General features: G+C 36.7%; 1 protein-coding gene across 1 annotated transcript in view; it reads right to left on the bottom strand.

Annotated features, from left to right (window-relative positions):
* The window catches only part of ZFAND4 (zinc finger, AN1-type domain 4), a 31676-nt gene extending 17521 nt beyond the window's left edge, over window positions 1–14155 (bottom strand). Inside the window, exons 1-2 of the mRNA XM_014537398.1 lie at window positions 13971–14155; window positions 3731–3878 (exon numbers count right to left, since the gene is read on the bottom strand). Of these exons, the coding sequence (XP_014392884.1) occupies window positions 3731–3878; window positions 13971–14152 (330 nt within the window). The 5' untranslated portion in view covers window positions 14153–14155. The remainder of the gene's footprint in view (window positions 1–3730; window positions 3879–13970) is intronic.
* Window positions 14156–14866: the final 711 nt, after the last annotated feature.

Genomic DNA, 14866 nt, shown 5'->3' with positions numbered 1-14866 from the left:
CAGCGGTGGTGGTGGGAGCCTCTCCTGCCTCCTCAGCAGCGCTAAGGATGTCCGACTACAGCTTAGGTCTGCTCCCCGCTGGCAAGTGGACATCCCCCGAGGGCTGCCGGGCTGCCAGAGGGATGTCTGATTGCCAGCTTAGGCCCAATCCCCTGGGGAGCAGGCCTAAGCCAGCAGGTGGTCATCCCCCGAGGGGTCCCAGACTGCGAGAGGGCACAGGCCGGGCTGAGGGACCCCCCCCTCCCCCCCGAGTGCACAAATTTTTGTGCACCGGGCCTCTAGTTCTAAAATATTAGACTTTCCAAGTATCTTTCTGTTATTGACTCCTAGTTTTATTTCATTGTAGTAAGAGAGGATTTTGCTAAGTAAAATAAGCAAGTCAGAGAAAGACAAATACCATATGATCTCACTTATATGTGGAATCTAATGAACAAAATAAACTGATGAGCAAAACAGAAACAGAGGCATGGATACATGGAACAGACTGACAGCTGTCACAGGGAGGTGGGGGGAGACTAGATGAAAGAAGGTGAAGGAATTAGCTAAAGAACTCATAGACCCAGAAAATGGTGTGGTGATGGCCAGAGGGAAGGTGTGGCAGCTGGGTGGAGGTGGGCAAAAGAAAATGAGGGACATCTGTAATAGTGTCAACAATAAATATAAAGTTAAAAAGGAAGCATTTTTATGTAATTTGAATCTTTTCAAAATATTGGGACTTATTTGCTAGCATGTATACAGTTTATCTGAGTAAATGTTCTGAGTGCACTTTTTAAAAATATATTCTGCTGTCATTAGGTGGAGTATTCTATAAATGTCAGTTAGGACAAGGAGGTATTGTCAAGCCTTTTTGTGTCCTTTCTGATTGTTTATCTTTTCTATCCATTTTCTGAGAGTGGAAATGTAGAAATCTTCTATAATAATAAAAGCATAATATGCTAGTTAGACAGGACAGCTGAACGACCTTCCAGACATCCTTCTGGACAACCTTCCAGATGAAGCCGGGGCTGTGAGGGCCGAGGCAGCCACCAGTCTGCAAGGGCCAAGCCCCTTGCACGAATTTCGTGCATTGGGCCTCTAGTATTCTAATATAACTATAAATTTGTCTATTTATCTTTGTAGCTTTTGCTTCATATATTCTGAAGTTTAGTTGTTAGGTGCATAAACATTTAGGATTGTGGGAAATTTTTCTTCACCCTCCCTCATATTATATTTTAAAAAAGGTTTTGTTTCAAATGGATTGTAAATCTAAGTGAGAAAGGAACAATCATGGACCTTTTGAAGAAAAACACAAGGCATGTCTTCAAGACCTTGTGGAAGGTAAAGACTTTATTAAAGGCTATAAAAATTGATAATCATAAAGGAAAACTGGTAAGTTAGCATACATTAAAATAAAGAATACCTACTAAAAGAATGAGAAAGTAAAAGAGCAAACTGTGTATAAATCACACTTCTGACAAAAAACTTATATTCATAGTATCAAAATGCCTATAAAAAACAATAAACAAAGGTAGAAGACCCAATTTAGAAAATGAGCAAAAGACTTTAACAGGTACTGACAAGTCAAGATTTTTTTAAAAATATGATGCATATATAAAATGATATAAAAACAGTTGGTACAAAAGTCAGTATCTTAATGGCCAATAAGCATATGAAAAACTTAACATTATTCCTCATTAGAGAAATATAAATGAAAATCACTACACACCCACCAGAATGGTTAAAATGATAAAGACTGACAATACCATGTGTTAAGGATGTGGTACAAACTAGAACTCTAGTGTTGCTGATGGGAGTGTCAATTGATTCAGACACTTGACAAAACGGTTTGGCACAGAAACTAAAGTTACATATATACCTACCCCATGACTATAAGACAATTCCTAGGTACATGCCCCAAAGAAGAGTGTGTATGTCCACCAAAGATATGTATAAAAATGTTCAAAGCAGCTTTATTGTTGAAAAGCCAAAAACTAGAAACAACCCAAATGTCTGTCAAAAGGAGAAGAAACAATCATAAGTATAGTCATACAGTAGAATAGTACACAGCAGTAAAAAAGAATGAACTGATGCATACAACAACACGATGAGTTGTAAGACTATTATGGGTTGAGCAAAAGAAACCAGGCCAAAAAAAAAGGAGAAAGGGAACATATTATTTCACTGATACAAAGTTCAAAAATAGGCAGAACTAATTTATGGTGACAAATATAAGAACAGTAGTTATTTCTGGAAATGGAAAAGGTAGGTATTGACTAGGAAAGATTATAAGGAAAACTGGAGAGGAAGGTCCATTTTAATTTTAGTTGTTCCTACATGAGTTTACATTAATGTAAAAATTCATCAAGCTGTACATTAAAGATTTGTGAATTTTATTATATGTACATATAGTTCAATAAAGAAAATGGGACACGCTATTAATCGAGTGAAAAGCAAAGTAACTGAGATGTGTATGTGTGTGTGTATATATATGTATATATATATATATATATATGTACATATACATACATATGTATGTGTATATACATATATATACGTGTATTATATTTGAGACAAAGGTTTATATCTAGACTATATAAAGATCTCAAAAAAAATTTTCAATAAGCAGCCCTAGCTAATTTGGCTCAGTAGACAGAGCATTGGCCCTTGGACTGAAGGGTCCTGTGTTCGATTCCAGTTAAGGGCATGTACCTCGGTTGCAGGCTCAATCCCCGGCCCTGGTTGGGGCATGTGTGGGAAGCAACCAATTGATGTGTCTCTCTCACATCAATGTTTCTCTACCTCTGTCTCTCCCCCTCCAGAAAATATCCTTGGGTGAGGATTAACAACAAAAAAATCAATAAGCAAAAAACATACAACTCAATAGAAAAACGGGTAATATTTGAAAAGGCAGTTTGCAAAAAAGGATATCGAAATACTCAATAAACATCTGAAGGGAGCTCAACCTCATTAGTAAAAGTAATGTCAATTAAAATTGTGATGTGATGGCTCTACACATCAACAAGAATGACAAAAATAAAAGATGACCTACCAAACACCCGTAAGAATGCATGAAAACTGCAAGTCTTACTCACTATGGGACAAAATGTAAATTGGTTCAATTACTTTGGAATCACATTGGGAAACTGACAATATCTACTGAAGCTGAACATAGGCATATTCTTTGTCAACACCCAGACAAAGATATCCATAATAAGAAAATATAAATGCAGCATTAAAAATAATTGTAAGATTAAGATTAGGCTATCTATTATTATCCTCAGCTTTAGACCTATGACAATTTTAAAATCATTAATTACTTTAAGTGCAATATAATCACATTAAATTTGTTGCGAGTCTATACAAAACAATTCATCACTTTTAACATCTCAATAAATTACTGAGGCCAAAAACTTGAGATGAATAATATTTTATAAATATAAATAATTTTTCACAATTCCTAGCAGACATCAATACGTGAGCCCTGCAGGGATAAACTAGAGCAGCCTTGGGCAAACTACGGCCCGCTGGCCGAATCCGGCCCATTTGAAATGAATAAAAGTAAAAAAAAAAAGACCGTACCCTTTTATGTAATGATGTTTACTTTGAATTTATATTAGTTCACACAAACACTCCATCCATGCTTTTGTTCCAGCCCTCCGGTCCAGTTTAAGAACCCATTGTGGCCCTCTAGTCAAAAAGTTTGCCCACCCCTGAACTAGAGAAAGGCCTGGCCAAGTGCCCACAGCTTCACCTTTTTGCTGAGATTCATGTTCTCCATCTTAGCCTTCAGCAGCTTCATCTTATTCATAGTGATTGAATTTTCAATTATCTGTTGCCCAGAAGGAGAAGGCTCAATCTCTTCATCCTCATCAGTATACAAATTATACACTGACCCACCACTGCAAAGACAATGATAATTACTATTGTTATGTGCCTGACACATGCCCAATGACTAAAAATACTCTGTGTGCAATAGAAACTATAGATGCTGCTAATGACAAAGCAATAAATCCATCTTGTCAATGTAAATTTAAGACAAATGTATTTTTAAAAATATAGTTTAGGAGAAAAAAGTTAATGGGGCTAAGTATCACAATCTAGCATTACTGAAAATTCTAGTACAGCTGAGCTTTTCTGAAGTCAAGAGAGCATAAGTGAAGTTCCTTTTGGCTATACCTTTCCCACAGGAGCAAAATCCACAAGAATGATCTGATTCATTTTATTAGCCAAGGCTGGTAATGTGCAACCCAGACCACAAGCTGATCAAATTTCCATTAACCAGAATGAAAAAGAAATTGACACAGAGAAGAAGTCTTGATTTTTATTCATCCTCAGAGGATTCTCAATTAAGAGTTTTTAAAAAAAAAAAAAAAAGGAACTCACACATAGGTGTCATCTGAACAGTTTCCCTTCTTAAAGAACAACAACAGCCCTAACTGGTTTGGCTCAGTGGATAGAGCGTCGGCCTGCAGACCAAGGGATCCCAGGTTGTGGGCACATCCCCAGTGGGGAGTGTGCAGGAGGCAGCTGATTGATGTTTCTCTCTCATCAATGTTTCTAACTCTCTATTCCTCTCCCTCCCTTTCTGTGAAAAAAAATCAATGAAATATATATTTTAAAAAAAGAACAACAACAAAAAATGCAGATAACTTAAGATTTTTCTTAGCGTGTTTAGAACAGCATACATTTTAAATGAAAAAGACACCCCAGGCAAGTCATGACACAAATTATTAACCATGTAAAACATTTCAAATATTGATTAATCATCATGACATTTGTTCAAATCTTAACATGATTATTATTTGGGATCCCTTTTCTTTGACTACATAACGCAATGGCATTTATCACACCATCTTCATATTTATATTTAAGTATCTATCCCTCTTTCTCCACCGTATGTATAAGTTGAAAGCAGTTGCTAGGCTTTTTCATCTTCCTAGTCTTAGCACCTGGCACAATGCTTGGCACATATTCCAAAAATGTTTGTTGAACTGAACACAAACATTATTGAAATTCAGATTTTTCTTTTTTAAATTTTTTTAAATCCTCATTCGAGGATATGTTCTTATTAATTTGAGAGAGAGCAGGAGGGAGGGAGGGAGGGGGAAGAGAGAGAGAGAGAGAGAGAGAGAGAGAGAGAGAAACATTGATCGATTGCCTCTTGTACACTCCCGACTTCCCCACTGGGGATCAAACCTGCAACCTAGATATGTGTCCTGACAGGGAATCAAACCTGCAACTTTCTGGTGTAAGGGATGGCACTCCAGCCAACTGAGCAACACCAGCCAGGGAGAAATTTAGCTTTTTCAACAATGAGAAAATTAAGTTGGTAGAGGTTTGAAAAACAAAACAAAACAAAACAAAACAAAAAAACCACAAGCTCACCATGTTTGAAGAATGACTAAAGTTTTAAATGAAACAGGGAAAAAAAATGTGTTAGTCACTGTGACTTGTTTACTTATAGGAAATCTAACGTATCTGTGCTAAAGAATCTGAGGGTTAATAAGATTTCCTATTCTATATGGCTGTGAGAATGAAAACTATTTGGATAGCCTTGATAAGGCATATTCCATAGCACTTCCGAAACACATACTCCTCCCACACAAAGGCAAAGAAGAGGGTGAATAATCCACTCCTAAACTTTATATGGTGAAAGGGATGACATTGTGAAATTGAGGGCTGGTTAATGCACAGCTGGCATGACTATTAGAAGGAAGAATGGCAGGAATTAATCCCATAACCAATTCATCTCCTAGTATGTGCCTTGTGACAATTACTTCTACCTATTGTAGATGCCTTCGACCGCATGAAAATCAACACAAGAGGCACAACACTAAATTAATAGTTACCAATTACTAAGTGCCTATTCTGCCAGGTACTCTCCACATATTATTTATAACCTTTACAAAACTATATAAAATTATATCACATTTTATAAGTAAAACTGCAGTTGAGAGAGGTTAAGTAATTTTGTTGGCCAGAAAGCTAATAAATGGTGGACCTAACATTCAAATCCCTATTTGGTTCCAAAGTCTACTCTTTATACTATTTCCTGTTGCTTTCCCAGGCACCAAACAACAGTGCCCAAAAAAGGAACAGAACCTGTAGTATGTGAAGGCCTTGTCTTGAGGTTAACTCTACCTGACATGGAGGCTTGAGTGAAGATTTCTGCCAGTTCACCCTTAGTGATGGAACGAAGGACTCAGTGTACTCTGCTCTTGGTTACCCTGAAATAATTGAACTTTAAGCACTGCTCTGTGGTATTTTAGCTTCAACTTACCCATACTGATATTGAAAGAGGTTTGTGACTCAACCTTACTAAAAATATTTTAAAAATTAAAAAAGCTAACAAACTGGTCCTTTACTGTTTCCTGTGTGTGTATGTAAAAAAGTACAATTATGATGAAATATTTCACTAGATACGTTTTAGAGGATTACTAGTAAAAACACTTTTAAGTTCACCTAATATTTTTAAAATAATCACACAACTGTGTGTCTGTTTTTCCCTCACAAAGCCTAGATTGATGAGATCAGTTAGAAGTCAATCATAATTTTTTTCTAGTTGGAAAAATATAACTACACTAGGATAACATAGTAATTTATAAATTTAATCTAAAATATCCTTCTTTATATTTAAATATTCTAAGTATTTTCTTGAATTTCTAAATATTTTCTTTTTTACCAGTAGAAAATCAAGTTTTAATGCATGCACATAGGGCATTCACTTAGGAATACAAATTCCCTCAATATTTTCTTGAATGCTTATATTTAACCTTTTCTGTATCTTTTTGTTGTTAATCCTCACCTGAGGATATTTTTTCATTGATTTTTAGTGAGAGTGGAAGAGAGAGGGTAAGACACCGCGTCTTATGTCCATTGGTTATGCTTATATGCATGCATACAAGTCCTTCGGTTGATCTCTTACTCCCCTCCCTTCTGCCCCCCAACCCTCTCTGGCCTTCCCACTGCAGTTTGACAATCAGTTTGAGGCAGCTCTGCCTCTGTATCTATTATTGTTCAAAAGTTTGTAATGGTCTTTATTATCCATGAATGAGTGAGATCATGTGGTATTTTTCCTTCATTGACTGGCTTATTTCACTTAGCATAATGCTCTCCAGTTCCATCCATGCTGTTGCAAATGGTAAGAGTTCCTTCTTTTTTACAGCAGCATAGTATTCCATCGTGTAGATGTACCACAGTTTTCTAATCCATTCATCTACTGATGGGCACTTAGGCTGTTTCCAAATCTTAGCTATGGTGAATTGTGCTGCTATGAACATAGGGGTGCATATATCCTTTCTGATTGGTGTTTTTGGTTTCTTGGGATATATTCCTAGAAGTGGGATCACAGGGTCAAATGGGAGTTCCATTTCCAGTTTTTTGAGGAAACTCCATACTGTCTTCCATAGTGGCTGCACCAGTCTGCATTCCCACCAGCAGTGCACAAGTGTTCCTTTTTCTCCACATCCTCTCCAGCACTTGTCGTTTGTTGATTTGTTGATGATAGCCATTCTGACAGGTGTGAGATGGTACCTCATTGTTGTTTTGATTTGCATCTCTCGGATGATTAGCGACTTTGAGCATGTTTTCATATGTCTCTTGGCTTTCTGAATGTCCTCTTTTGAAAGGTGTCTATTTAGGTCCTTTGCCCATTTTTTGATTGGATTGTTTATCTTCCTTTTGTTAAGTTGTATGAGTTCCCTATAAATGTTGGAGATTAGGCCCTTATCAGATATAATGTTGGCAAATATGTTCTCCCATGTAGTGGGCTTTCTTGTTGTTTTGTTGATGGTTTCTTTTGCTGTGCAGAAACTTTTTATTTTGATGTAGTCCCATTTGTTTATTTTCTCTTTAGTTTCCAATGCCCTAGGATCTGTATCGGTGAAGAAATTGCTTCGGCATAGGTCTGAGATTTTGTTGCCTTTGGATTCTTCTAGTATTTTTATGGTTTCCGGTCGTATATTTAAGTCCTTTATCCATTTTGAGTTTATTTTTGTGTATGGTGTAAGTTGGTGGTCTAGTTTCATTTTCTTGCATGTATCTGTCCAATTTTCCCAGCACCATTTATTGAAGAGACTGTCTTGACTCCATTGTATGTTCTTGCCTCCTTTGTCAAATATTAATTGAGCGTATTGGTTGGGGCTGATTTCTGGGCTCTCTATTCTATTCCATTGATCTATATGTCTGTTCTTGTGCCAGTACCAGGCAGTTTTGAGAACAGTGGCTTTGTAATACAGCTTGATATCTGGTATTGAGATCCCACCTACTTTCTTCTTTCTCAGGATCGCTGCAGCTATTCGGGGTCGTTTTTTGTTCCAGATGAATTTTTGGAGAGTTCGTTCTAGGTCTGTGAAATATGCCGTTGGTATTTTAATGGGAAGTGCGTTGAATTTATAGATTGCTTTGGGTAGTATGGACATTTTAATGATGTTGATTCTACCAATCCAAGAACATGGTATGTTCTTCCATCTCTTTATGTCTTCCTCTATCTCTTTTTTCAACGTCCTGTAGTTTTCTGAGTAGAGGTCTTTTACCTCTTTAGTTAAGTTTATTCCTAGGTAGCTTAATTTTTTTGGTGAGATGGTAAATGGGATTGCTTTTTTAGTCTCTCTTTCTGCAAGTTCACTATTGGTGTATAGAAATGCCATAGATTTCTTGGCGTTAATTCTGTATCCTGCTACATTGCCGAATTCTTTTATTAAGTCTAATAGTTTTTTGATGGAGTCTTTAGGGTTTTTTAAGTATAATATCATGTCATCTGCAAATAAGGACAGTTTTACTTCCTCTTTTCCAATTTGGATGCCTTTTATTTCTTCTTCTTGTCTAATTGCAATGGCTAATACTTCCAGTACTATGTTGAACAGGAGTGGTGAGAGTGGGCATCCCTGTCTTGTTCCTGTTTTTAGGGGAAATGGTGTTAGTTTTTGTCCATTGAGTATGATGTTGGCTGTGGGTTTGTCATATATGGCTTTTATTATGTTGAGGTATGATCCTTCTATTCCCACCTTGCTGAGAGTTTTTATCAAAAATGGGTGTTGGATTTTGTCGAATGCTTTTTCTGCATCAATTGATATGACCATGTGGTTTTTTTCTTTCAATTTGTTTATGTGATGTATTACGTTTATTGATTTACGGATGTTGTACCATCCTTGCATCCCTGGGATAAATCCTACTTGGTCATGGTGTATGATCTTTCTGATGTACTGTTGGATCCGATTTGCTAAGATTTTGTTGAGGATTTTGGCATCTATGTTCATGAGGGATATTGGCCTGTAATTCTCTTTCATTGTGTTGTCTTTACCTGGTTTTGGTATTAGGGTGATGCTGGCTTCATAGAATGAGCTTGGAAGTGTTCCTTCCTCTTGGATTTTTTGTAGTAGTCTGAGGAGGATAGGTTTTAGTTCTTCCTTGAATGTTTGGTAAAACTCCCCTGTGAAGCCGTCTGGTCCTGGGCTTTTGTTTGCTGGAAGCTTTCTGATGACTGCTTCAATTTCTTCCATAGTTATTGGCCTGTTGAGATTTTTAGATTCTTCCTGATTAAGTTTTGGAATGTTGTATTTTTCTAGGAATTTGTCCATTTCCTCCAGGTTGTCTAGTTTGTTGGAGTAGAGTTGTTCATAGTATTTTTTAACAATCATTTGTATTTCTGTGGGGTCTGTTGTTATTTCGCCTCTATCATTTCTGATTTGGTTTATTTGGGTCCTCTCTCTTTGCTTTTTGGTGAGCCTGGCTAGAGGTTTGTCGATCTTGTTTATCCTTTCAAAGAACCAGCTCTTGGTTTCATTGATTTTCTGTATTGTTTTTTTGGTCTCTATGTCATTTATTTCTGCTCTAATCTTTATTATCTCCTTCCTTCTGCTCACTCTGGGGTTTTCTTGTTGCTCTCTTTCTAATTCTTTGAGCTGTAGATTTAGATGATTTACTACCATTTTTTCTTGTTTTTTGAGGTAGGCCTGTAGAGCTAGAGACTTCCCTCTCAGGACTGCTTTCATTGTGTCCCATAGGTTTTGGATTGTTGTGTTTTCATTGTCATTAGTTTCCAGGATGTTTTTAATTTCTTCTTTGATCTCATTGGTAACCCAATCAATATTTAATATATATCTTTTAATCTAATACTGTGATTAAAGAATAAGAGATGAACAAATGTAATATTTATTTCAAGATGAATATTGTTCATCATTAAGCCAAGTCCTCATATGACTTTCACAGAAAAGTTACCTAATTAGGTCTTCGGTAACCCAATCAATATTTAATATATATCTTTTAATCTAATACTGTGATTAAAGAATAAGAGATGAGCAAATGTAATATTTATTTCAAGATGAATATTGTTCATCATTAAGCCAAGTCCTCATATGACTTTCACAGAAAAGTTACCTATTAATTAGGTCTTGCAATGCCTCCCTCTATTTTATCACACTTAGAAACGCAGGAAGGTGACATGATTAACTAAAAAGATTTGAGACTAAAAACGATACTAGATTTTGTACTGCAATGAATCAAATAAGCACCCAATTCTCTGTTTCTTCTTAGAGCAGGAGTCAGCAATCTATAGCCACAGGCCAAATTCAGTCCACCACTTATTTTGCATGCCCCGTGAGCCAAGAGTGGTTTTTACAATTTTAAAGAGTTGAAAAACACTCAAAATAATATTTTATAACATGCGAAAATTGTATGAAATTCTAATTTGTGTCCATAAATGAAGTTGTATTGGAACATAGCCATATCACTTGATCACATACTACATGTGGCTGATTTTGCACTACAATGGGAGAGTTGAAAAACCGCAACAGAATTGTATGGGGCTGTCTTTGCTTTGCACTGTGGCTTGGCACACTGCAGATCACAGTGGCATAGTCATAATTCAACAGCATTTTGAGTGCCATTTGTATCACTATACAGTGACTTTTTTAAATTACCAGTACATATCCAACATGTCAAAACAAGAAAAGTAGACTTTGAATGCTGCAGTTTTAAGGCACAATAGAGTGAATCATTTTGCTATCAATTAAATGGCAAAGCATTTTGTTTATTATGTAATAACACTGTAGCTATGCTAGAGAAAAACAACATATTTGGACATTACCAGACTAAGGTCTCATTGCAGGAAAGCAATGGTCAGAAAATTTTAAAAATATGAAATGGAACATCTCATCATAGTAAAACTGCCTCAAAAAAAATAAAAGATGGCCCTGGCCAGATTGCTCCGGACATCAATACCAAGTCTGAAGTAAGTAAAAAAAAAAACTAGCCTCTTTGAAAAGGCTGCATAAAACAACTAGAGTTAAGAATATTTTCAAAGAAGTTGCTAAAACACTAATTCAGTACAACTTGAAGTGAAATCTGCTACAATTAATGGAGTAAAAATATGTGTAGAACAAAAAAAGAGCTTAGCAAATTTACAAAGGTAATGAAAATGTAAGGTGTTTAACACCTAAGGTTACTCATTGTATTATTCATCAGCAGGTCTTCTAGAGCCAATATTTGAATCTATCATGTATTATTGAACCAGTAATTCAATGGTAAACTTCATTTGTCTCCTGGATTTAGCCATCAGTTCAATGGCTTGATAGAAGTTTTATTGTGATTTTTTTAGCTCAGGGATGATAATAAATTTTTCTGAATGAAAAGAACTGCCTTCAACTGCTAATATAAACACTAAGTGCCTTTGGAAATTGGCTTTTGCTATGAACTTGATAATGTTTCTTAGTGAATTCCACCTAATATTACAAGGCAAAACAGTAATTACATGAGAAACTTATACTGTAGTAATGTCATTTTGACAACTAGCATTACTGTGATCACATATATAAAGTCATGCCTTCAAAAGTTAAAAACTTAAGCGAGCCCTGGCTGGAATAGTTCAGTTGGTTGAACATCGTCCCATGTACTGAAAGGTCACCAGTTTGATTCCCAGTCAGGGAACATGCCCAGGTTGTTCGTTCAGCCCCATTCAGGGTGTGTAGGGGATGCATCCGATCCATGTTTCTCACATCGATGTGTCTCTCTCTCATTCTCTCCCTCCTCTTCTCTCTTTCTCTCTCTCTCCCTCTCCCTTCCTCTCTGAAATCAATAAAAGTATATATTATATAAAAAAAGAATCAACAGTCAACACTCATTTGTTACAGTCTGTTCTCTGTGGCCACAAAGAAGGAGTCTAATCTTCCTTCCCCACAGCACTCTGTGGTGGCCAGAATCTTAAAGGAATCCCCATGATTCCCGATCCCTGATGCTCACACCCATATACTCTCCTACCCTTCCTTGAGCATGAGCATGACCTATGATTTACATCTAGCCAACAGATTAGATGAAAAATAAAAGGATTTTGCAGATGTAAGTTAGGTCCTAAATCAGTTGACTTTGAGTTCATCAAAAGGGAGCTGTGGGCAGCCTCTAGCCAATAGCCAGCAAAAAAATACCGGGCCTTCAGTCATAGAGCCACCAGGAAATGAATTATGACAACATTGTGACTGAGCTTGAAAGCAGATTATGTTCCCCAGCCAAGCCTCCAGAGAAGAGTGCACCTTTGCCAAAACCATGATTGCAGCTTGTGGAACCCTGAGCAGAGCTCCCAGCTAAACTGTGCCAGGATTCCAGACCCTCAGACACTGTTCTCCAGGCTACAGTTATCTTTTCCATGAATGGTTTGCCACTAGCTTTTTATGTTGTGGATTAAATTTAGTTACCTGTAATACTGTTCCTTTCTCTGTTTGGCAAACTCCTACTCCTCTTTTACAGTTGCTTCTTTTCAGAGGTTGTCCCTAACTCCCCTCCTTTCAAGCAAAATGAAGCCCCTCTCATCTAGTTTTCCAGAGATGCTGATATCCTTCTTAACAATTGCCAACAGTGTATTACAGGTATATTTATAGCAGATTGCATGTTCCATGAGGGAGGAATAATCATCTTTGTAACCTAGTGCCTAGTGTAGAAACATGCTTAAAAAGTTCAGTAAATGTTTAGTGACTTAAGTGAAAGGCAGTAAAGAATCATAATAAGACAGTGCACAAAAACCTATAGGTTACCTAGTCTGACTTCCAAATGTTGTTTTGCCAAGCTAAGTACCTTTAGGTTGTATCTTTATGATTTTATAAGTAATATAACTTTCCCTCCTTTATTAGAGTAGAAAAACAAGACTGGAGAAGTAAGATTTATACACCCTTTTTAAAAAATATATTTTATTGATTTTTTACAGAGAGGAAGGGAGAGGGACAGAGAGTTAGAAACAGAGATGAGAAAGAAACATCGATCAGTTGCCTCCTGCACACCTCCTACTGGGGATGTGCCCGCAACCGGAATCGAACCTGGGACCCTTCAGTCTGCAGGCCGACGCTTTATCCACTGAGCCAAACCGGTTAGGGCAAGATTTATACACCTTTAAGCAGCAGAGTTAAATTTTGAAAAAAGCTAGTAATTTTAGATTCAATCCTTTCTATTATAATAACATTATTATAACAAGACTCTGATCTAGTAGGCATCTTAGTTTCATAATGTTACAGAAATAAATCTTTTGTATGAAAAATCTTATTCCATAAAGAAATTTCAGACTTGGCTGGTATGGTTCAGTTGGTTGAGCATCATCCAGTGCTGGCTCAATTCCCAGTCAGCACACATACCCAGGTTGAAGGTTTGATCTCAGGTTGGGGCGTATATGGGAGGCAGCCAATCAATGTCTCTCTTACATTGATGTTTCTCTCTCTCTCTCTCTCTCCTCTCCCTTCATCTCTCTCTAAAATCAATAAAAAACATATTTTTAAAAAAAATAAATTTCAGTTTTAAAAATTACTCTCTAAGTATTAATCATATAAAGGGCAATTTCAGAATCACATACCCAGGGCCACAGGAATAGAGAAGAATGCAGGAAATTTAGTCAGTCTTGTGAATATGATAAGATTATTTTGACAAAACAAGGTAAACATAAAGGTTTAAAGAGTGTATTGTATGATGTTATCCTTTTCTAAGTGAGACATGCAAATGAAAACCTATTTATTTACCTTAAAGATTCAGATAATGGTGTTAAAGTGCCATCTCCCCTATCTACTACACGAAAGAAATTCAATTGCTCTCCTTCTCGGTATACCAAAAATGTAACTTGTTTGTTGTAGGAGGTCTTCTCCCAGACCTCGTCTTGACTGGAATCCATGTACTCAGCCATCTCCCTAAGTGGGTCTTCCATAGGAACTACAAATGGAAAAATTGATAAACAAGCTTTCAATTTATATCAAGTTTTATGCATCTTGGTACAGTGACAGAACATAATATTATGAATTTGAACAACCCTGTGCAAAAAGTTTCTGGTCTTTTATAGTTAATACAGCACTCCCTATGTTGTATTAATATGAAATAAATGAAATGCATTATTGTGTTGTTAGGTACAAAGATACACAAGGTTTTTCCTATACCGCTAGTCTGTATAGTTGCTGACTCTATGACATAATTATCTATGATTGCTTTCACTTGACACCTCTGCTTCCTATATTTTCCAATATTGGTTCCATCAACCAACAATTAAAAGCAATATAAATCCCACTTACTTTATATTAAAAAATAAACATACACATAATTAGGAGACATATTAGAAGTGAGAAGCATCTGAATCTTTCTTCTTTCTGGTTTTATATAGAGGCTGAGTCCTCTTAGAGCTGTTTCTTGATGTGCAGTCAGGTAATTAAAAGTACACAGTAAGCCCTAACCAGTTTGGCTCAGTGGATAGAGCGTCGGCCTGCGAACTAAAGGGTCCCAGGTTCGATTCCGTTCAAGGGCATGTACCTTGGTCGCGGGCACATCCCCAGTAGGGGATGTGCAGGAGGCAGCTGATCGATGTTTCTCTCTCATCGATGTTTCTAACTCTCTATCCCTCTCCCTTCCTCTCTGTAAAAAATCAATAAAA

Source organism: Myotis brandtii, unplaced genomic scaffold (genome assembly GCF_000412655.1).
Source record: "Myotis brandtii unplaced genomic scaffold, ASM41265v1 scaffold1032, whole genome shotgun sequence".
In the NCBI taxonomy this organism is placed as follows: Eukaryota; Metazoa; Chordata; class Mammalia; order Chiroptera; family Vespertilionidae; genus Myotis; species Myotis brandtii.
Note: the sequence above shows the minus strand (reverse complement) of the source record. Positions and strands in the feature narration are given on the sequence as shown.